General features: G+C 45.5%; 1 protein-coding gene across 1 annotated transcript; it reads left to right on the top strand.

Annotated features, from left to right (window-relative positions):
* Positions 1–6,208: 6,208 nt before the first annotated feature.
* LOC104912032 (PHD finger protein 7-like) lies at positions 6,209–10,438 on the top strand. The gene is made up of 9 exons (XM_031552711.1): positions 6,209–6,334; positions 6,658–6,749; positions 6,842–6,943; positions 7,205–7,329; positions 7,482–7,644; positions 7,731–7,837; positions 8,057–8,170; positions 8,343–8,461; positions 8,627–10,438. The coding sequence occupies exons 1-9, from the start codon at positions 6,292–6,294 to the stop codon at positions 9,175–9,177; spliced, it is 1,416 nt and encodes a 471-aa protein (XP_031408571.1). The 5' UTR covers positions 6,209–6,291; the 3' UTR covers positions 9,178–10,438.
* Positions 10,439–24,320: the final 13,882 nt, after the last annotated feature.

The following is a 24,320-nucleotide window of genomic DNA, read 5'->3' as shown; positions in this document are numbered from 1 at the left end:
AGGAATTGTTTCTGAAAACAAGAGCCCTTGAGAAAATTTTCTTTAACTGATACTTCAAACAGGTTTCATTCATGCTGCCATCAGAATGGATCACTGCTGATTAAAGAGTAACTGGTCCTTATTCTTGCCAAATTATCTCCTTTTTTTTTTCTTTCTAATTGTTTTTAAAAGATCTGACGTATTTAACATTCACTTCTAGGTTATGTTCATAAGCAAGTGGCCAGCACCAATTTTAATAACAACCAAGACTTTGTATTGCTTTATACTCTGAGGAGCAGTTGTCAGGATAATAACTATATTTTTAGTAACCACCTTAGCTACATTATCATGAGATATTCAGTTTCCAGCTCTGAATGAATGGGAATAACTTCATACTCTACAGGGCCTGTGCTTTTATTTGCATGCCATGTTTGGCTTGGAGCTGGGGCTCTCAGACAGTGTTTGCTCAGCTCATATCTGGCCACGTGAGCCAGTGAGGCAGGCAGCTAGGGCTTCCAGGGCTGTGTCAGGCTGTGTGGATATGCAGGAAGAGGCATGTCTCAGCCTCCCTTCCTCTCTCCTCTCCCTTAAAACACCTCAGCTGTGCAAATCAGTCCATTAGTGGACATCTCCTTCATCCTGCAAGGCCATTCCTTCTTCTGTAGTAGGAGGCAAATGTAAAGGAACCTCCTATAGGTCCCACTATCCCTACAGAAATGGTCATCCTACATCAGGATGGGCCCTCTTGACATCCTATATCATCCTACATCCCTACAGGGATGATGGTTTATACACCACTCTAGATTCCTGCAGTGCCTACAGACCTCATTGATGACAAGGTAGCTCATCTTTACCAGTGCAAGAAATTAGAGGTCAGACCCTGCTCCTTAGTCCTACAAAGAGTTCAACAGCTGAGAAATCACTCTCCTACTCTGTTGGTAGGGTAAAAAGCCCATCCCAGACCAATTAGTTCACATATTGTTTGTAGAACTCCATCCTGACTAGAGAATGATTTGATGATTAAGAGTGGACAGAAACTCCTGTTTTAGTGACTGGCTTTGCTACAGTCTTGGTACATTATCTTGGGAGTTCTGCAAGTAATTCATAGAATTATAGAATCAGTAAGATTGGAAAAGACTGCTAAGATCATTTAGTCCCACCATCAACCCATTATCAGCATGCCCACTGAACAATGTCCCTAAGTTACCAACATGATGGGGTGTACCTTTAATTCAGACCATTTTGCTGATTATATATATAGAAAAAGTTCTAAAACACAGTGCAACTGATGAGGGTGGAGAACTGCAGAGAGGCTGGGATTTTTTGAATTGACTTTACCACTGAAATGAGATGGGACAGCCAAAGATTACCTATCTGGAGTACAAGTACCTACATAAGCATAGCCAGAGGCTGTGCTTTGGATTTCCTGAGAGTGTTTCTTTCTATGGGATATTGGCAACACTGCAGCACATACAAAACTCTGTGTTAGTGAGGCTGTGACTGCTGGGGCAATGAGGAGAAAGCAATGAGGAAAACAGCTAGAAGGAACTAAGGAGTTATCCTTTAAGGAAGCAACAAGATCAGCTGCCCAGATGAAGTGCCTCTACACCAATGCATGCAGCTTGGGAAACAAACAGAAAGAACTAGAAGCTACTGTGCTGCTTGAAAGCTATCATCACCAAAACCTGTTGGGATGATTCCCACAACTGGAGTATGGCTATCAATGGCTACAAGATATTCAGAAGGAACAGGCAAGGAAGGAGGGGTAGGGGTGTTCCTATCTACATCAGGAAAGGAATAAATTGTGAAGTTATCCCTAAAGAACAATCATGAGCAAGTCAAGAGCCAGTGAGTGACAATTAGAGACTGAGGCAGCAAAGGGAGCCTTGTGATCAGTGTCTACTACAGGCTACCAGATCAGTGAGACCCTGTCGATGAGGCTTTCTCCCTCCAGCTACGTGAGATTTCCAAGTGCTCATCCCGCTGGGGAATTTTATATCATTGAATCATAGAATGGCTTGGGTTGGAAGGGACCTCAGGGGTCATCAAGCTCCAATCCCCCTGCTGCAAGCAAGACTGCCAACCTCCATATCTAATGCTGGACTTCAACCACCATCTGCTGGAAGAGTAGCACAGTGAGCTGGAGGCAATCCAGGAGGCTCCTGGTATGCATTGAGAATAACTTCCTGAGTCAAGTAATTGACAACTCCACCAAGGAGAATGCAATACTGGACCTGTTGCTCACCCATGCAAATGAACTGATTGGTGATATCAAGATTGGAGGCTGCCTGGGCTGTAGTGACCATACTATGGTTGAGTTCATGCACCAGAGAGACATGAGACAGGTGAAGAGCAAAATTAAGAAGCTAAACTTTAGGAAAGCTAACTTCCAGCTCTTCAGAGAGTTAGTCAACAAAACTCCCTGGGACTGTCCTCATGAGCAAGGATGCAGAGCAGAGCTGGTAGACCTTTCAGGGGGGTTTCTTCAGGGCACAAGAGCTTTCCATCAAAGGTGAAGCAAGTCAGGAAAGGAAGGCAAGAGACTAGCATGGCTGAACTGGGACCTGCTGGTCAAACTGAAGAGCAAGGAGAAAATGCACAGACAGTGGAAACAGGGACAGGTACTGTGGAAAGACTGTAAGGAAGCTGCTAGGCTGTGTAGGGATGGGGTCAGGCCAAGGCCCATCTTGAACTGAACTTGGCTAGGGATGCCAGAAAGAGCAAGAAAGGCTTCTACAGGTACCTCAACCAGAAAAGAAAAGTCCAGAAGGCTGTACTCTCCACTAGTGAGTGACACAAGCAGGCTGGAAACAACAGACAAGGAGAAGGCTGTAGGTAATTTTTTTTTTTTTATTATGGTCTTCCCTGACAACTTCTCACCACACAGCCCCCAAACATTTTGTTTGGTAGGAGGAGATTGGGGAAGCAAGTTCCCTCCCACTTTAAGTGAATATCATGACCACCTGGGAAGCCTGAAAATCCACAAGTCTACGGGTCCTGATGAGATACATCCCAGAGTCCTCAGGGAATTGGCTGATGCAGTTGCCAAGCCACTCTCTATGGTATTTGAAAAGTTGTGGCAATCAGGTAAAGTCCCTGGTGACTGGAAAAAAGGAAACATCATATCCATTTTTAAAAAGAGTAAAAAGGAAGATCCCAGGAACTACTGACCTGTCAGTCTCACCTCTGTGCCAGGGAAGATCATGGAAGCAATGCTAAGGCACATGGAAGGCAGGGAGGTGATACGAGAGAACCAGATTGACTTCATCAAGGGCAAATCCTGCTTGATCGACCTAGTGGCCTTCTATGATGGTGTCACTGCATCAGTGAACAAGGGAAGAGTCACTGATGTCATCTATCTGGACTTCAATAAGACCTTTGACACTTGTCCCCCTGAACATGCTCCAATAGGTCCACATTTCTCCTGTACTGAGGACTCCACATCTGGTTGCAGTACTCCAGGTGAGGTCATACCAGCACAAAGAAGTGGATTAAAGACTCCAAATCTGCTTTTCAGAGAAATCTCTTCCTTGAAAATGAAACTTTCTTCTTAGACAGTAAAAGAAAAGTTAAAGTACAACTTCTCTGTACCTTCTGGCATAGGGCTGAACTTTGGGAGCGCATTATGTGCAGATTTGTGGCTTGGACACATACTGTGTAAAAACAGGATGGCCATATCCAGCTGCCTTCAGGCTCGAGAGGAGATTTGAATTTTTGGCCATTGTGGCCTGGGCAGAATGCCCGAGGTTTGGATTGAAACAGTGGATTTAGCTTTGCAACAAGATGCCTTTTCCAGGAATAATGCTGATTAAGAGGTGCTTGCTGATGTTTCTTATACTTTTCCCCTTTTGGGAAGATCAGAGTCCTGACCAGACAAAAAAAGGGATAAAGAAAAAAAGAATCAAATACGATTTCGTTCTTTACAGTTCTTCTGAATCCCTGACAAGTCTGAGATTTCCCCAGAGGAAATGAAGTCTTTTTCTCTTCATGACAGTGGTTTTGGATGAGCCCTTTCAGATGTTTTGCTGCATCTCAGAGCCTGATTTCTGGGTAACTATGAGAAAAAAATCAGTTAGGAAATGGGGACTTAACCAACTGACAAAATGTTAAATATTCACAAAACTCATGTAGCATGAACCAGAGAGAGCCTTAATTATTTTTTCCCTGGGTTCTATAGCTCACTGAGAGAGTCTTGAAATAAAATGTTAATTTGCCAAAACCTGGCAAATATGCACCGCTTTCAAGCCTTTCTTCAATTAGCACTTGAAAACCACACGTTCCTTCACAAGCCATCCTTGATGTTTTATAAATGTTATCGTTAAGACATCGTTTCTACTTCCTTTAATGAATTTTTTACAGCTTCAGTAAAGATATTACTTTAGTTCAGGCTGCAGACTCTCATCCTGAGAAGAGACCTCTCTCATAGGATATTTTTCATAGGATATTTCTAAAACAACAAATGCTACCTAACTTTAAGCTAATAGCCTGCAAGAAGGCTCCATCTGTATTTACAGTGCAATCTTAGCTGCAGAAATATGGGTTAGGAGCATGATATAAGTGCACATATACAGCAAATCTTTCAGAAGAAGGCTGGATCCCCTGGCTGGGTTTCACCTTTGGATTAGTGAGGGTGCTTCCTTCCAGAAAAACACTTGAGTGTGCAGAAAGTGAGGTGGTAATGGTCTTGGGATTGAAAATCATAGAATCATATAATCATTAAGATTGGAAAATACTACTAAGGTCATCTAGTCCAACTGTCAAGCCATGCCTATGACTTCTCTAGACCGTGTCCCTCAGTGTCCCATCTACCCTTTTCTTGAAAACCTCCAGGAATGGTGACTCCACCACAGCCCTGGGCAGTCTGTTCCAGGCTAATGCAATAAACGCTGCAACTTAGAAATCAGGCCTTCAGCCTGGAAACATCCATGAAATCTACTCCATGCTAACTTCTGGGGTTTCTTCCCATGGATTGCTAAAAACCCATCAATTCTCTGAGAAGTTGTGTTTGTTACACTCCTCCTCCATCTCTGATGAGAAACACGCATACGCATTCTTGAGAGTAAAAATTACATGTGGAGACAGACAAATTCTTGGTAGCCATAAGAGAAGCACAAAGGAGTCCATAATGGTCATATTAGAAGTGGAGTGGGAGGTTACGTTTCTTAGAGTCCCAGACCAGTAAAACAATATCCAACATCCAACAAATGAACTTTAGTTCTGTACACTAGAAGACAAATGCTGCAAAAGACAGAAGAATATGTTCACCCATGTCATGGTTTTACAATTTCTGTTATCAGTATTCCACATCATGATATCATGTAGTGCACTGGGAGTTAAAGAGTCAACACCCCAGTTCTGTGGATTGTTGCCTGTTCCAGGGTACTTTTCACAGAAAAGAAGAACTACATCTCCCAGAAGACTTCACTATTCCATTTCCATTTTCTGTTCAGAGGGAAAGATAAAACTGCTTGGGAGTCATAAGACTCCCTTCAAGCACTGCAAGGCCACGGCAACGTTTCCCTACAGCTTTCTCCTCTCCAAGCTAAGCCACATTAAGCTGGACATCATCTACTTGTGGATCCCACTTACACTACATGGAGGACCCATTTAAAACACAGAGCAGAGCAGCGGGGAGCAATCACTCCGTTCACCCTACAGTGAAACACTATTTCTTCCTCATGAACTTTTGATCTAAAAGGCTTTCTAATACCCTTTGCAACAGGCAAAATTGGCCTCAAGGAACATAGTGGGTTGTTCTACTAAAACTTCACACTCCATGTGACAGATCCGCATAGAATCGCTAAGGCCGGAGAAGACAACTAAGGCCATCTATTCCAACCACCCACCCTATACCTATCAAACCACATAGAAAGTCACCCACCACACTTGCTAGATACCAAATATGCTGTTGACTTGCAAATGCTTACTAGACTCTCTAGAATAACAAGACTGGACTCAGACAAAAAATGCTAACATGGTTCCAGGGCTGCAGCCTTGGCCAAGGGACAATTCTGCTCCTGGCTCAGGCCGGGGGAGCAGTGCTAGCAAGCCATCCTTCTCCGCTGCTGCATGGCAGCACTGGGACCTCAGTCTGTGATGCCTGCCAGAATTTCTCTCTTGCCTGGGGACTCATGCCCACACCCCCAGTGAGGTGGTGACTATGATGTCACAGTGGGTGTCACAAAGCGGCCATTGTGACGCGTGAAGCTTGGAGCAGAGCAAAGGCTGCCGGGCTCAGGCCGAGCACCAGTGCGGCCTGGTGAGGCGCAGAGAGAGCAAGAACTCTCCTAGTGCTCGCTGTTGTTACGCACTATGTCCAGTGGAAAACGGAAGGCCCCTGACTCAGGGGAGCCAGGTGAGAGCAAAGTATCCTTGCTTTCAGCTTCCGCCACAGGGCAGAGCAGTTCTGTTGATCTGCCTGAGGCTGAGAGAGGAGGAAGGGGCAGGCAGGGACTCCCCAGCCACCATGGGGCAAGTTCTCTCTGCTCCCTGGCAATGGTTCCAGCTTGGGCTGTGGCAGCCTGCTGGCACCATTGGACCTGCTGCGGCCCCTTCCCCTCTACTACCCTGCCTCCAGCCAGCATGGCAGGCATGGAGCAGAACGCTGGGGATAGTCCTCAGGGACACCTGGCCCCACAAGGTGCTCACTGCAGCTCACATTTGTTCTCTCCTCTCCAGCATGTGTGCTGTGTGGCCGGGTGGATGTTGACCCAAACATCTGCGGGCGCACATTTGCAGACAGTGGAATTCACGTCCATGAGTTCTGCTTGGTGAGTTCCCCCATGGGCTCCTTCCAAATTCCTGCCAGGGATACTCCTTTCCTTTCTCTCCTAATAAGATTCCGCCATTTTCTTTCCTACAGACATTTGCCACCATCCGTTTTGAAGAAGGATCCCCGCGAGGGGAAACTGTGCGCCTCCCCCTTGCTTCTATCAGACGTGCATGCAAATATGCAAACCAGAAGGTGAGGACCTGAGTGGAGTGGGGTGCTTTGTGCCAAGACAGGTTCATACCATCTTAGTCTGGACCCAAAGAGAGCAGTCGTGGCCCTTCCAAACAGCTCCAGAACAAAGTCCTGCTGTAGGATATGAGCCCTGTCTACCAAGCATCTTTGTAGAGTGTGACCCAGCAGTGCCCACATCCTGTGCCCTGTCCGGAGGAGCAAGGCCGGCCACGGAGACCCTGAGCCTGCCACTGATGGTTCTGCTCTGCTCTTTCTTTCCAGCAATGCTTTGTTTGTGGCGAGAGGGGGGCTGCCATCAGCTGCGCAGAGAGCGGTTGTGAACGAAGCTTCCATCTGCCCTGCGCCATGGATGGGGAATGTGTTACCCAGTTCTATGGGCCACGCAGGTAAGGCTGTCAGCATTAGGCAAGCCAGTGAGAAATCCACAGAGACACCTCCCAGCAGGCTGCCAGAGCCAAGGCCTGGGGCTGCTTCCTGATCCTCTGCCCTCCTCGCAGCACTTCTCACCGTGCCCATCCCTTCTTCCACTTTCCCTCAGGTCCTACTGCTGGGAGCACCGCCCTCAGCAGGCAGGAGAAGCAGTTCCAGCACAGGACATCAACTGCCTCATCTGCTTTGAGCCTGTGGGGGACACCTTGTCTTACCACACCATGGTTTGTCCAGTGTGTAAACATGCCTGGTTCCACCGGGGCTGTATCCAGGTAGGAGGACTCCTGCTACAGGCATGGCTGGTGCTCAGCTGCACAAGGCCCTGATCACACTTACACTGCTTCTGCTTCTCCTGCAGGGACAGGCTAGGTGTGCTGGCATTATGTGTTTCCGGTGTCCCATCTGCAGAGACAATAAAAAATTCTGCTATGAAATGACCATCCTGGGGATACAAATCACATCCCAGTGAGTGTCTTTCTGCCAACTAGGCAGATACTAGGGCTCGAGCACTGGGCCTGCCCAGCGACTGTCTCCACAGACCTAGCCCTTTGCAGTCCTAAAGCGCTGGTTGGGGATTCGTGGAAAAACTGGAAGCGGGCTCATTGTGAATGAGCAAGGATTTCCTGGATCTGCCTTATGCCAGGGGCACTGGGGGCTCATCACTTTCTCTCCTTTCTCCGGCAGACCACCATCATGGGAGGACAATGATGCATATGCATCACTGCGAGAGAGGCACAGGCGCTGTGATGTCAGCAAGTGTCTTAACCCAAGAGGAAGGGAGCAGGCAGAGAGTGTGGGGTGAGTTACCTCAGCAGTTCTCTGGGGCTCTACAGAGGATCTCAGCCTCAACACAGCTTGGGGGGGGGTTTCCCCTGACTGAGCACTGAGGACTGAGCACCAGAGATGTGCTGGGCACTCCCTGGCTTGGTTCCCTTTGTCCTCATAGCCACAGTCCCTTTTTCTTCCCCAGGCCCTGGCAGCTGATCCTGTGCAACTCCTGTGCTGCTCAAGGCACTCACCGGCGCTGCTCCTCCTTGGATGACACCACAGACAGCTGGGAGTGCGACAGCTGTGCTGGCCTGGGCACTGGTAAGATGCAAACAGCTGTGTGTCCCTGGGCTGGTTCCAGGCAAGGGCTGGCACTGGGAGCTCAGGGCGACCTTGCCAGAGTCTCTGTGCTCTGTGAGCGATGAGAGCCTGTCCCAGCTTGGGGCTGCAGGTTCACCCTGCTGACTTTCCTGCCTTCCCTTACAGCCTCCAGCACAAACATGGAGCTCGCTGGCCCCAGCACTGCCAGCCAGGAGGGACTGAGGCCATCCCATAGCTCCTCAGTGCCTGAGAACATCAGCTCCGGATCCACCAGCCAGGCAGCATTGGGCCCGTCACACGGTTCCCAGCTGCCTGGACACAGTGGCCATCCCAGTGAGCCCGAGTCGGAGCTCTGCCCACTTCCACAAGAGGATCAGGATTCCTCTGGGCAGCGCCGAGGACGCCAAAGGAACAGACGGACACCAGCCCCAGGTGCTGAGAGCAGCTCGCAGGCCTCCACCAGACAGAGGGCGTCGGGGTCTTGCACAGAGTCCCCAGCAGCTGCTCACACTGTGCGTCCCAGGCGGCGGCAGTCTGGCCGGACGCGAAGCCGCTCCCCATTACACCATCGGGCCTCAAGTACACAGAGCCGGCCCAGAGAACAACGTGGCAACAGGCAGATGCCCTCGAGGGAGTCCTCGCTGCCTGAAGACAGGCAACAGCCCAGACAGCAAAGACGGTCCCGCACACGAAGCCGTCTCCCAGTAGGTCGTTAGGCCTCAAATTCCCACAGCCGGCTCTGAAGAGACCATCAGCAGGAGCCATGCCAAACACCGAGACACTTCCGAGTCCATCTTCGGAACAAACATCACCACAGCCAGCATCAAAGATCTGCGTAGGAGAAGCCGTCGTCCATTCCCAACTGCTGGCTCTGGTCCCCAGCAGCCAACACCATAAAGCTGGGTGACCTCATATTCATTTGTCGGCTTCATTTGTTGCTGCTTTTCCTGAAGTGGGCAGAGGTAGATACCTCAACCACAGGGTTCCTTCCTCTCCGTTGACTTCCCAGACCTTCCTCCATGTGGGCCAATCCAGGCTGTGCTGGGTTGTGGCCCCATCTGTGGGGGAGACAGAGTGTCCAAAATCCTCATGGACAATTGCTGCTCTGGCAGGGGCAGCCCAGCTCTGGGGTTGTTTCTGGGCTTGGGGGTGCCACCGTGTTCAGGGTACATGTCAGCCTCGGGGCTGCTTCCAGCTGCCTCAGAGCTTGGGCTTTCCTCCCGCATGTGAGCAGTGCTGTCAGGTCTGAGGGCTGGTTCTGTGCAGTATCAGGTCACTCATAGACACAAGTCTAAATAAGATGGCTGCAAAAGTCAGTTTGTTTAGTAAGGTCAGAAACTCCTAAGGTGGAGATGGAAAAAGGGGATAAGAACAAAGCCGGGCTGTTATAAGAAATCGTGCTTCGTGCTTCGTGGCAATGAAGTAGGAAAAAGTGCAGGTAGATTCAGGGAACTCCTGCAGTCCCACTGCACGGTGGAAACGCCGCATTTCTGAGGTGCTTTGATTGGAACTGGAATTGATGGCAGCCAAACCCCAACGTACAAAGGCTGTTCTCAGGGAGCACCGCTCTCAGCAGTGTGGGTGAGCAGAGTGGGCAAAGTGTGGTCCAGGGCATGAGGTATACTGCTCTTGACCTGGTTTAGATCTCTGAAATGTTGACATCATAGCTGGTTTCCTAAACTGTCTTGAATTTTGTCTCTTGGTCCTTTGAATTTAGCTTCTGGAGTTAACACAAAGATCCTCTAAGTTGTCTAAAGGGAAGCCCAGTGCTCAGCTGAGTTAGGATCGGCTCTGATTATTGATGATAACTAGGTAGTGATTTTCTGATCCTGTGTTTGATCCCTGGGAAGGCTGTGCAAATGTTGTATTTAGGAACTCATCTGACACATGGATAATCGAAGCTGAAAGTTGTCAGTTGATAAATGAGGTCTTATTTCCTGAATGTGTCATTTAGTAAATGTGATTAAATGAGCATGCTTATCCACACCCGTGGAAAGATGTCCATAAATGTTTCATAATATATTTAAGTATCTTTCATAAGGCATTTTTTTCCCATAGATATTTCAGATGGGAAATGCTGACTATGCTATAGCAATGCGCCACAGTGGATTACAGCATGAAGAGAGTGTGCCATCACAAGAGAAAACTTCACCACATAGGTACTGCAGAGACTCAGTTGGATTCTTACTGGGCATCAGCAAGGAGGTGCTGAGCAGCTACCTTTAGCTTGTTGCCTAGACTGCATTCCCAGGCAATGACATTCATGCTTCTGCCATGAAATTCCTCTTGCGTGAGTCATATCTAGAAGTCCTTGGGATCAAGGAACACGAGGTGCCTGTTTATCCATAATTGCCTTAAGGGCAGCCTATATCAACCACTTAGATACAGAAGGGAAGGCTGATACAGTGAATTTGGATGTGAATTTGTGGATGAGATGGTCCTTATTAGTCGCGAAGTCTCTGCATCAGAGAGCATTATATCTGACTACAACAGGTGTTAACTGTCTCTCTTCATTTCAGCCTGTGGGTTCATTTTATTCCGTTTTCAACAGGGAACATATTACATCAATTATATAATTTCTATATAATGTAGTATAATATAGTGTACATCTGTATCAGAGTATGGTGTAGACAGGAGGGTGAGTTGGGAACCCATACCAAACCAAAGAGGTGAAACAGAGAGTGGTGGCTGAAGGATGTAGGGCATGAAAAAGGAAAGAGATGTGACAGCAGTGAGGAGTCCCATAGGGAGGTCAGGGTGGTTTTCCCAGGGAAGCCAGCACAGCCACATTCCATAAAGGTACAAAGTGGGTTTGTCTCTCATATGAGCGGGTACTTCCTCTCTGTAAACAAAGAGCATATTGTGCACTTGCTGCATCTGTGCTAAACATACAAGAAAATATTCCAGTTTTTTATTCGTCAGAACACTATTGGCTAAGGCAAAAATAATTTTAAAAATCATTTATTTCTTCAGAAAATGTGGGAGTACTTGTCCTTGTTTCTGTCTCTTCCCATCCATCCTTTTATTAGGCAGTATAAACATATATTTTTCTAGCAAGGTCTGTTTAGTGGCATGCAGTAAAAATTGATTTATTGCTCATTTTCTTCGTATTGTTGTTCAGTTGCTGCAGCTCTTGATACCACTTACAGTGGATGTAAGCTCTTGGTAACCACTGTGCACCACTGATGTGACAATTCTTCTTGGAGAGAATGCTCTTCCTCCAAGCTTTCATTACACCATGTGCCTTTCTCATGCAATTCTTATAATGCCTCTGGGCTCTTCTTGGAGAAAAACTCCCCATGGACATACATTTAGCACTTGGTTTAAGAAGACTGAAAGCAGTGTAGATCCAATACAGAGAAACTGATGCATACAGGAATTAATTTTATCATGTGAGTCATGACCCTGTGCAGGAACTTCTGCTCTCAAGATTTAGTTTTTTTGTTTGAATTTAAGAAGCTTTTCACATTTTCTGTGTTTCTTGCATTTAAGATGCTTCTCACCTGAGGGTCAAAACCAAGGGATCTGAAGAGTATTATTGTCCCAGGGAACGTTTCCTTGCATGGAGGCAGAGAATACTCAGATGTTGAAGCTAGGAAGTCTCAGGCACATATATAACATTTGCTATGTACCCAGGAGTGAATAATCCTTCCAGCCAACTCCCCTACAGTAATTTTCTTCACTGACTGCAAAGGGGATTGATACTTCAAAGGCAGATATCTAAGTATATCCTAGATCATACAGATTAATATAGCCTAAAACATTTTCCAGATTTCTTTTAAGGAACTTTTAGTCTCTCAATAATTTTAAAAATCATATTTACCATTACATTCTTTAGGATTCTCTTGGGAAAACAGTTTCCCACTACAATGTTATTTGGCTTCAGTCTCCTATCTCTTGTCACACTTAACAAAGTGCTATAGGAAGGAACACTACTGTATTGCTTTCATGTTCTCCATCATCTCTGATTCAGCTGGTTGTTCTAAAGCCTCATACATTATATATGTCATGTCTTAAAGAGCCCTGTAAACAACTGTACAACTGTAGAGGTATTTGAACTCTAGTAGCCTTCAGCTACTGGTTAGAAAAAGGCATTTAAGAAGATTAGCATTAAAACTACCAGGTGAAATGAAAAATGAGGAGGCGGAATGGTCTAATGATGAGTTATTGGGCTGTGATCAGTCACATGGCAAAGTCATCTCTCTGTGCCTTAAAACTGCAAGTGCTGATGCTAATTCTTTTTCGAAATTGTACTGTAAATGTGTGCTTTGCTTTCTCAAGGGCCACCTTTCTGAGAATTTTCCAAGCAGTCCAAGGGAAATACTACTCTTTTCCCACAGGCATGAATTTGCACTGTCTCCTTTGAAAATTACAAGTTTGCTGCACAAACTCCTTTGAATGACTTCGCATGTCTTTCCAGTCATCATAGTGTATTCTGCCTTTTGCTCTAGCAGAGTGCTCCAAAACAATTGGAGGAGTATCTGCCAGATGGGGTCCTATCTGTAGATAAAAAGTATTCCTTGTGGATTGATTTTTAGATGTTTGTGCTGAAAATCAAGTTCATTTTAAAGCCTGTCATGTAGAAAAGAAAATTAATTATCTACCTCTCTTCCTTGTGCTGTCATGTTGATCAGATTGCTCTATGTCTCCATGGGTATAGCTCACCTATCTCATCATGCTGCTTGGCTGAGCACAAGTGATAGAATCATAGAATTATAGAATATCCCTAGTTGGAAGAGACTCATAAGTATCACTGAGTCCAAATCCTGGCTCCACAAAAGGCCAGCCAAAATCCAAACTCTGCCTCTGAGAGCACTGTGCAGAGGCTTTTTGAACTCTGGTAGCTTGGGGCTGTGACCACTGTCCTGGGGAGCCTGTTCTGTGCCTACCACCCTCTGGTGAAGAATATCTTCCTGCTATTCAACCTGAACCTTCCCTAGTCATTTCATAGGAACAGAAGAGCATAAGAGTCAATTGTCCAGACTCAGAAGGAGACAGACAGTGCAGACTGACCTGCTCATAGAATCACAGAATGACTTGGGTTGGAAGTGATCTCAAAGATCATCCAGTTCCAGCTCTCTTGCTGTGGACAAGATTGCCAACCACTAATTCAGGCACTAGATCAGGTAGGCCAGGATCCCATCCCATCCAATTTGGCCTCGAACACCCCAACAACTTCTCTCCCTCTCTGTCTGCTCTGCCTTACTGTCCAGAAGATTTTCCTAGTGCAATTATGGATGGTTATGCTAAAAAAATCCTTTCTCCATTGGTTCTAAATGTGTGAAACTTGATGCTTATTGCATAATTATGCTTTGATTAACCTTGCTAAAAGACATCATTAAAAACCCTGGTAAAGTTAGTAGGTATACTACTTGTAAAGCCAAATGGGAGCCAAGAGCAATGTCAATAAAGACTGCATGGTGCTCATTGAGGAATCACAGAATCACAGAATCACCAAGGTTGGAAAAGACCTTCAAGATTATCCAGTCCAACCATCCACCTATCACCAATAGTACTCACTAAACCATGTCCCTCAACACAAAATCCAAACGTTCCTTGAACACCTCCAGGGTCAGTGACTCCACCATCTCCCTGGGCAGAGCCCATTCCAGTGCCTGACCACTCTTTCAGAAAAGTAGTGCTCTTCCTAACGTCCAGCCTAAATCTTCCCTGGCGCAGCTTGAAGCCATTCCCTCTAGTTCTATCACTAGTTACACGGAAGAAGAGGCCGACCCTCAGCTCACTACAACCTTCCTTCAGGTAGTTATAGAGAGCAATAACGTGTCCTCTGAGCCTCCTCGAAACTGAACAATCCCAGCTCCTTCAGCTGCTCCTCATAAGGCCTGTGCTCCAGACCCCTCACCAGCTTCGTCGCCCTTCTTTGAACCCGCTTCAGGGCCTCAATGTCTTTCTTGCAGTGAGGGCCCCAAAACTGGACACAGTACTCGAGGTGGGGCCTCACCAGAGCTGAGTACAAGGGGACAATCACTTCCCTGTTCCCGCTGGCAACACCGTTTCTGATGCAAGCCAGGATGCCGTTGGTCTTCTTGGCCACCCGGGCACACTGCTGGCTCATGTTCAGCTGAGCATCAATCAACACCCCCAGGTCCATTTCTTCTATGTAGTCCTCCAGCCACTCCTCCCCAAGCCTGTAATGTTGCCAGGGTTGTTGTGGCCGAAGTGCAGGACCCGGCATTTGGTCTTGTTGAAACTCATCCCACTGACTTCAGCCCAGCAATCCAGCCTGTCCAGATCCCTCTGTAGGGCCTCACTACCCCCAGGCAGATCGACACTTCCAGCCAACTTGGTGTCATCCGCAAACTTACTGAGGGTGTACTCAAGCCCTCATCCAGGTCATCAATAAAGATATTGAAGAGGACAGGCCCCAGCACCAACCCCTGGGGAACACCACTCGTGACCGGCCGCCAGCTGGATTTAGCTCCATTCACCACCACTCTCTGGGCCTGGCCTTCCAGCCAGTTCCTTATCCAGCCAAGAGTATACCTGTCCAAGTCACAGGCTGCCAGCTTCTGCAGGAGAATACTATGGGAGACAGTGTCAAAGGCTTTGCTCAAGTCTAGGTAGACTATATCAACAGCCTTTCCCACATCTACCAGACGGGTCACTAGATCATAGAAGGAGATCATGTTGGTCAAGCAGGGCCTGCCCTTCATGAACCCATGCTGGCTAGGCCTGATCCTCCTGTTGTCCCCCACATGCCACGTGATCTCCCTCAAGACAATCTGCTCCATAACCTTCCCTGGGACTGAGATTAGGCTAACAGGCCTGTAGTTCCCCGGATCCTCCTCACAATAGATGGGAGTAGATGAGAGTCACATTGGCAAGCCTCCAGTCTTCTTGGACCTCAGCAGTCAATAAGGAGTGCTGATAGATAATGGTGAGCTGTTCAGCTATCACCTCTGCCAGTTCCCTCAGCACTCTTGGGTGAATCCCATCTGGCCCCATGGACTTGTGACAGTCCAGCTGGAGTAGTAGATCTCTGCGTCCTCCTGAATCGCAGGGGGTTCAGTCCATACCCCAGCCAAGAGTACCAGGTTAGAGAGTGGAGTTCCCTGAGAATAGCTGGTCTGACCTTTAAAGACAGACATAAAGAAGGCATTCAGAACCTCTGCCTTTTCCTTATCCTCAGTGGTCACATTCCCAGCCTCATCCAGTAAAGAATAAAGATTATCCTTAGTCCTTTTACCACTGTAAAAGGATGTATTTGTAAAAGAGTTTCTTGTTCCTATTTACCCCAGCGGCCAGGTTGAGTTCAAACTGGGGAAATTGCAATGCACCCAAATAAACCCTTCAAGTGCCAGGAAACAGCACATCCCAATTATGCGACAGTGACATTACATTTGGCAGTTTAAGAAGGCACTATTACATGAGCTTTCATCCTCGACATTTCCTACTTCCCACTTTTCAAATAGAAAAGTGCCTTGTCCTGTTGGCATCTCTCCCAGCATCCCCCTTTGCCATAGTTTCTACTTTCACTCTGTGTTTGTGCTAACATGTTAGGCTGTTTTTTTTGTTGTTTGTTTTGTTTTGTTTTATTTTGTTTTGTTTTGTGGCTCCTGAAGAATTAGGATATTTCATAAGCGTAGCACAATTAATCATGGACTGTGTGCATGATTTGTTTACTGAAAGACACCTTTAAACCCAATGCTTCTCAGCTGATGCTTCCTCTTGACAGGACAGGGTTATATCCTTTTATTTGCAAGGAGGCAAATTAAAGGACTCTGAGACAAGCACTAAGATTTGTCAGACTAAAACCTCTTGTTTTACAATATGCAATTGTAGATGCAAACATGAATAGAGAAGGTGTTTGTGCTGTGTAAAGAGACGTGTTCCTTTAAAGAAAAACTTTTCACAGCATTAAAACCTACTTTTTTCTTGAAAGAACTTCCACATCTGTACCTCACACCTATAATGAGAGGTGGTCAAAAAGTAGAAATGGAGAAGAAGTTTTTCATATTAATGCTTTTGGTAGTGCACCTTTCCTGCAAATGATCCTAAAAGACCCCTCCAGTGCTGGTGAAATCTTCACTGTATATAGCTTTCTAGTGTCATCTGATATAAGGAGAGATCTCCAGACTCCAGCTGAAATCATATACATCTAATTTATGGCTGGCCTCTTCCCAGGGCTGCTGATCATGTCTACTTGATATTGGTATTTGACTGTGGTCTACTCAGGGATTCACATGGTATCTCTCTGGCCCTAAGATAAGAATTAATTTTCAGCACCCAAAGTCTGAAAATGCAGAGTGTTTGTAGCACAACCTTTCCATAGAGTACTGGCAAAGTGTTCTAAGGACACTTGTGGCATGGATCGTGATGGGATAGACTTAGAGGACTGCGAAGGACAGGGGGAGAGAAATTTATAGCCTACAAAGGGAAATCCTTCAAGTGACCCATGAACTCACCTGGTTTCATCTCATAGGGAAATGGTTGGTTCAATCCAAAAGAAAACCCAGGAGGGAATTAATATTTATGGTGCGTAGCTGATCAGAGAGTGATGGGAATAAGCCTTGGAAGTAGCCTATTTCACAGTTCAGCTGAACACGCTGAAAAGTGGGGCTAGCACGGATGACAGAAGTTGCTTGTGTACTGTTCCTCGGCTTTGGGGCAGGATTTAGGAGATGGCCTACATTTGGGGCTAAAGTTGTATCTACAGTGGAGTTTTGAGGTTATTAAAGTTATTTCTGGTGGCCAGGATGCTTTTTTTTTTCGTAGAATCATACAATGCTTCATGTTGGAAAAAAACACTGAGATCATCTAGTCTAATAATCAACCAGTCACCACCATGCCCTCTAAACCATGTCCCTCAGTGACACATCTGCTCTTTACTTGAACGTCTCCAGGGATGATGACTCTACTAATTCCCCTAGCAGCTCTTCCAATGTTTCACACTCTTTCTGAGAAGAATTTTTTTCCTAACATCCAGCCTGACCCTCCTCTGGCACAAATTGCAGCCATTCCCTCTCATCTATCGCTGTTACCTGGGAAAAGAGACCAACTCCTATCTCACTGCTACTTCAGGCTTGAATTTTTCAGGTTTGGCTGCAGCTTTGTGGCAGAAGTAGGACCTGAGGCTCTTTGCAGAATTTCAATGTAAATGTGAATTTCAAATAGACAAGATGCTGCTACTTGAACAAATTGTTTGCTCTATGCAAGATTGGAGTAACATCACGAGATGTATCCTGGATAGGCTTATTAAGAGTTAGAAAATGGAGAAAAGAGTATCAACATCATAATAAAAGTTGGGATTTTGGAGATCTTGCTGTAAATATCCTCTACTATGTTTGTCATCAAAGCTGTATCCATGGGGTTTGATTCCCCAACAGTCCATAGAGCTCAGAGCAGCATGAAAGGGAAGTCCCAAGCTGTCAACTCAGCGCAGGGACTTGCAGAGGAGCCCTAGGGAGTACTGGGCTGGATGCCACCCATTCTGCTGTGCATCTCCTAGCCTCAAATGAGGAGAAAATATCTCATTCAAAAGGGATGTATTTTATTTTCCATTAAAAATAAAAATACATCTAATGCAGCCATGGGCCTAAAAGGGGAAGACAACTGCAGAGCTTGAATGAAGAAGAAGAAAAGCACTGGTGGTTTTCAGCCATGAATCTCAAGGAAATATATAAAGACAGAGCATTGTTTCTCTATAATAGAGATGGAGAAAAGGAGACATTGAGACCATCTCTTGTCAAAAAGACCAGAAAATCCACTTTTTGAGATAGAACTCCCTTTAAAAAGCTTTCACAAGAAATCTCTTCTTTATTTATTAACCAACAGCCATATCTTGCTCAACAGAATCCTAGTAAGAAAAGTATTTATACGCCATCCCTCCTGATCCCTGGACTGAGGTTATAAGCTCATTATGACCTTAAATATGTTACCTATTACTTTTAATAGCATATTGTAGACTCCCCTGCTTGTATGCATTCTTATTAAATGTGCTTAGCAACCTAGCAGTGAAGAAATAGAAGTGTCAGCTTCTTCAAATTAAAATAAAAAATCAATTATGCTCTTAGGGGCAGATGGAGATTAAGCTGGATAAAATGTACACTTACCCTTCTGTGGAAACTGATGCCTTTATGTGCAATTAGTGGCATTTTATACTTAATCTTTCTCCTTAATACAGAAGGATCTGTTAAAACAGCGAGAGCCATTGACATGCCTGCTTCACAATCAGCTTCAGAGAGATGCTTCTAAATGCATCATTTTCAACTTACTGTTGTAGATTGAAAATATCACTAGCACACCCTTTCAGTGTTATTTTAGGGGTAGCAGCAAACAGAGAATGGAAAGAGGGAAGAGAACACCAGCTGTGTAATTGCAAAATGAATTTTTGTGACACTTGTGTGTGATTTCTGACATAACGCTCTGAATGCTGTGTCCCGTCCTCCAGGTTTTGTCCAGCTCGTTGAAAACTGGACAAGGGAGGTGCTCACTGGAAAAAGCATGAAACACATCATGCATGGGAACCTAATCACAACTGGCAAGTTCATAAACTTGATTCGGTACTAAAACTGGGCGCACAGAGCTAGGACAACTCATGTACTGTGATACAGAATGCACTCTGCTTGCAGCAAAGGCTCTGATCCCCACTGGGGTACAACAGAAATGATGAGAAATGCAGGTGTGAGGTAGAATTTAGCTTTGTTTATAGGCCGTAAGCTCCTGGTCATGCTTGTCAGTCAGAGGATTTGGCCTCAGTTTTCCCAGAATTGCTTACCAACACCATGTCTTGAAGGTTAAACACACTGTGAGGTATTTTCTTGCTATGTAAATAATCAGAGTAAATAATGAATCTGTTATAAATGGTACAAATGAGCAAGATCTTGGTGTGGGAGTGGATCTCTTCTGCAGTGCAAGTATGATCAATAAGACATAGCTATGAGCCTCAGTATTGAACCTCAGTGCTGTGATTTATTGTATATAACATGTGCTTCCTTTTCGTTTACTGCTGAGGTGGAAGAGCTGTTGTTCAGCACATTTTCTAAGCACTCTTGAGCTGCAGACATGATGCACTGGCTCAGCTTTTCCAGTTAATGTTAAAACCAGTCTGTCCCTCTGCTTAACAGCCACACCCTTACACAGAAACACAAAAATAAATAAAATTCGGCCAGTAAGCTGCAAGGAAAACTGCTTTTGCTTTGAAGTAGAGACTAGATGTGTAGTTTTGAAACCACCACAGACAGCATAAAGAGACAGTTTAAATTTTGGATTAACCACATTTATGCTAATCTCTTCCTTAGATTATGCCAACTTTGGTGATCTGAAGTGATTTCACTTTCCTTCAAAGCACCCTGTGTGTGAATCTGTAGTGAATCTGGAGAAAAAGCTGCCTGCAAAATGCATTTGAAATGTGATATTGTTCTCCAGAAGATGGCACTGCGAACCTATGCTTAGAGCATCCCGGTGTCAGCTAACGGGGATCACTTCTCCGAATTGAAGCCAATGAATAAAATGGAGACAAAGGTGTATGTAAGACATAGCAATCCCCAACATTGACATCAGCTGGCCTGAAGTGACAGCCTTAGATGCCTTTTGCTCATGAAGAGATAGAGTGTATGGTGGTTTGAATGTTGTAAAACTTAAATCTGAAGGCATGGAGGGGAGGAAATCACAGAATCATAGAATGGCTTAGATTGGAAGAGACCTTAAGAATCATCCAGCTTCAACCCCCAAAGGAGAGATGCTCCATCATGAGCCCAACAGCAGTCCTGCAGAAAGGAGATATCTATGGCAGAAGACGCACGTGATGATGAGGATGGGCTGAACAGATGTGGATTTCCATTGACCAAGGTCCTGCTGAGCAGTCTCCATGCTTCATAGAATCATAGAATCATTAAAGTTCAAAAAGACCACTAAGATCATCTAGTCCAACAGCTCAGGTTTGACACCGCTAATCATCCCCAGTTATTTCATCACTATGGGCTACACATCTCTGCCCCTCCTCACTGTAACTCAATGGCAGCATTCCAAAGCAGTCCACTACCTCCCTAAACTCCTCCAGATACAAACCTGGCTACCGTTAAATAACTTCTGCCCCACATGATGGCGTATATCACAGCTGAACTGCTAAAGCTGGAGTTTTTCTATTTTATGTGGTATCACACTCCACAATTTGTACCACCTGCCAGACTAATGCCATTGATTTATAGTATCATAGAATCATTAAGGTTGGAAAAAGATCACTAAAATCATCTAGTCCAACCATCATGGTTGTGAAAAGCCTCCACACTGTGCACAAATACATGCATCATCTCAGCATTCTGTCAAGATTGTGGGACAGTCCAAGTCCTTCAGGCACTTGGTGAAATCAGGGACAGGAAAGGATGCCAAGATGCACATCTCTCTATAAATCCTAGATTTATAAAATCAGTGTAAATCCTGCTCTCCACCAGGGCACTTATCTTTCCCAAAGAGAGAAATTGGGAGTGCTAATGCCATAACATTTGCATGCACATGTTCTAGTATCTCTTTTTGTAGGGGGGTCTCTTTACATTCCCACCTGTCCTCTAAAGCCTAAACCTGCTAAAGAATCCAGATTGGGAAGTGGATGCATTTTTTTTGTATTGATAACCTATTCTGGAGCTCAGAAACCACTGATTCCTAATCTAAAAGAACGAAATTGTGAATTCCAATGTGGTGTACATGTTTCTCTTCTTCAGCTATGGACAACTTGGAGTGTAAATATTTTGGGGAGGTGAATATCAGAAATTGGCAGTTAGATGATAACCATAACTTGAGTACTTGGTGCTCAGGTAAATCTTTGATCAGTCCTATTTACATTAAAGCATTTTTCTTAAAAACTTCAATAAAAAAATATTGAGAAACTTCTTTTCTCAACTTGAAATACAAGTTTGGGTGGTAAGTGGCTGCCAACAGGTGTGACACACTGCAGCATCAATAGCAGCAAAATTTATGTAACTTAATAATTGAAGGTATACCCCTGAGAACACAGTACTACTGAGACTAAAACTGCAGCTAAGCTTGGTATGATTTTTCACCAGGGATTAAACCTATTTTAAATCTTGGGATACTATCACAGAATCATGGAGTACTAGGCTGGGACAACTCAGTATTTCTCTGAGTAGTTTCTTTTTCCCAGTAATGCTCTAAAAGGTAGAATTAAAATGAAATCACACAGATATTGCTGTGCTTTATGCCCACTAAACAAATTTGTATTCCCAGCTATGAGCAAGACCCAATGTCTCAGCCACCAGCAGGAGTCATTACAGTCATCTACAGATCAGACCTGACATTTGTACCTATAAGTTTTACAGAAACAGCTGCTTAGAAAAAAATTTGGAGGGATTTTCTCCCTCAGCTTTCATTTTATTTTAGACACCTTCTACCGAGCTAATTTAGATAATAAATTCCTTGCACAAGGATAATGCTTTCTTTTACATCTCTACGTACATGGCCAAACATGCTGTCAGCTGCTCAGAAATGGTCTCTAAGTGAAAATAAGAGAGGGCCAAGAGAGAGGAAGAAACTCCAGAGAGATCAGAGGAACAATAGAGCCCTTAAATGAGATGTAGTGGATGCCCCATCCTTGGAGACAAGCAGGATCAGGCTGGATGGAATTCTGAGCAACTTGATGTAACTGGAGGTGTCTCTATTCACTGCAGGGAAGATGGACCAAATGACCTTTAAGGGTTTCTTCCAACTCAAACAATTCTATGGTTCTGTGATTCTATGATTCTAAATGGGTATGAGAATAAAGCACAAATGCATCTAATGGAAGGGAGCTGGAAAAAAACTTCATGCAGTGAGAACTGCTTGTGTGTCCCTAGGTTGGATGACAGCAGTGTCAGAACATGCCATGACCTTAGCCACACTGAAATATGCCACAGTGAAAGAAGCCTCAGGGTAACCTAATTTAGAGCAGGTTAAAAGGAGCAAGAACACAGGTATCATGTTTGCAGGGCATCTTCCACTCAAAAATATGTTGAAAATACGAAATGTCACCATGCTGAAAATGTCAACCCCTTCCACGATCATCTGGAGAAATAGAACTTCAGTGCTTTCCTGACATCTGTTGGAGTTTTCTTCTTATTTGAAGCTCTTACAGCATTTCCTTTCTATTTTGAAATCCCATCCAACCTGTAAGCCTGAAAAATATGAATTGCTTGAAGTGTTTGTTTCACAGTAACTCTGCTGGAGCAAGAGGAGCCAAACCACGACCTTTTGGAGATGGACCACAAATGGCAAGAAGGTGGTGAAGAAACGCACAGTCTGAAGCATTTGTTCCTTTCTCCATGAATGTATCCACTTCATCTCTATTGCCTCACTTGTTTTGAGGCACAAGCACAACATGGTGTGCTGGTGTACCTATGAGAGGTGTGAGAAAAAGGGTATGGAATGGTGGAAGGGAAAGGAGATGGGTTGATGGAGGAGAAAGGGGATGGGAAGGCTCAGCATTGAGTTCTGGGCAAGGATCAGTGAAAGGATGATGGTGATTAAATTGAGACAGAGGAGAGCTGGGGTTAACTATGGGAAAAGTGGATGCCCCATCCCTGGAGGCATTCAAGGCCAGGCTGGATGTGGCTTTGGGCAGCCTGATCTGGTGGTTGACAACCCTGCACATAGCAAGGAGGTTGAAACTAGATGATCATTGTGGTCCTTTTCAACCCAGGCCATTCTATGATTCTATGATTCCAAATCACTGCCACCGCTCTGACGTGTCCTCACCATGTGAAGGTGTCAGAACACCCTCCCTGCAGAAAGAACAAAGCCCAGAAGCAAGGAAACCCCTTCCTTCTGCTCTCCTGCTGAATGTGTACACTGAACCCAAGAAATGCTCCAAAGGTGTGCTGCATCCTCAACCCTATCAGGAATGCTGTGGGGAAAAGGGTTACAAAGCGTCCAAAAATCCCCAGCAAATGAGCATTGTTCAGCTTTTAGGCAGGGCTGCAAGGCAGGTAGCAAAATTCCTGCAAAACACATCAGCTGCTGAGCAAACTTGTGTATTGGAAGCTCTGGAGCTAGCCGGGTACCACCAATTGGGGCAACCAAATAACCCCGGGTGCAGAGAGGGTTTTAATTCCCCCTGGGGATTTTTCAAGCACCCCACGGGGAAGTGGAACCAATCGGTGCGAGGGGCACGGGGCGGTTTCCAGCGCTGCGTCGGGGACTATTTCAGCAGCTTGAAAGAAAGAAAAGAAAAAAAAAAACCACCCAAATCCTAAAAAAATCCGCAGTGTGGCTAAACGCGCAAACACCCCCTCACCAGCACATCCGCACGTCGCGATACTGCCGTTCATTCCCTGCAGGCACTAAAGGAAAAATAAAAGAGAATGATGTAAGATGCAAACGATAGCGGGAAAGTTGTGCGTGTGCTGCGCGTTGGGAGGGTACGCACCAGTTGATTTCGCATCTTGTTTTGTTCCTCGCCTGCTCTGGTGTTGTTTCGTCCCTTTTTTTTTCTTTCCAACAATGGGGAATAAGCAGATAATACGGCAATACAAGAGCCAGGGGGGTGCCAGGACAGGGACTGAAGGAGCCGCAGTGCTTTTTCCCCTATCGCTGTATCCCCTTCCTCCCCGAAAGTTTCTTTGCCACACAAAATCAGCCACCAAACCCAAGCGAAAAGATTGCGGGGAGGAGCGGGGAGGGAATAATCAGAGCTAATTTCCCACTACGCTGAAGGCTCCGATGGCTTTTCGGCATTTTCTCGCTCAAAATTGCGCGCACGGAGAGATCGCGCTGCCCCGCACCTCCGCCCCGGCGGCACCGCGCTGATGCTGACTGCCATAGGGGGAGGATGCGCGGATTTATTTTTAAGTTCTATTTTATTTTATTTTTTGAAACTGCTGAAAAAGGTCAGTGAAGGAGTTGGCTGCTA

The sequence above is a fragment of the Meleagris gallopavo genome, chromosome 1 (genome assembly GCF_000146605.3).
Source record: "Meleagris gallopavo isolate NT-WF06-2002-E0010 breed Aviagen turkey brand Nicholas breeding stock chromosome 1, Turkey_5.1, whole genome shotgun sequence".
NCBI classification, from domain to species: domain Eukaryota; kingdom Metazoa; phylum Chordata; class Aves; order Galliformes; family Phasianidae; genus Meleagris; species Meleagris gallopavo.
Note: the sequence above shows the minus strand (reverse complement) of the source record. Positions and strands in the feature narration are given on the sequence as shown.

Coding starts and splice junctions, on each gene's coding strand:
- LOC104912032 (XM_031552711.1), top strand. CDS start 6,292: ATGTCCAGTGGAAAACGGAAGGCCCCTGACTCAGGGGAGCCAG. Junction 6,335..6,657: donor CCCTGACTCAGGGGAGCCAG/GTGAGAGCAAAG, acceptor TCTCCTCTCCAG/CATGTGTGCTGTGTGGCCGG. Junction 7,330..7,481: donor CAGTTCTATGGGCCACGCAG/GTAAGGCTGTCA, acceptor ACTTTCCCTCAG/GTCCTACTGCTGGGAGCACC.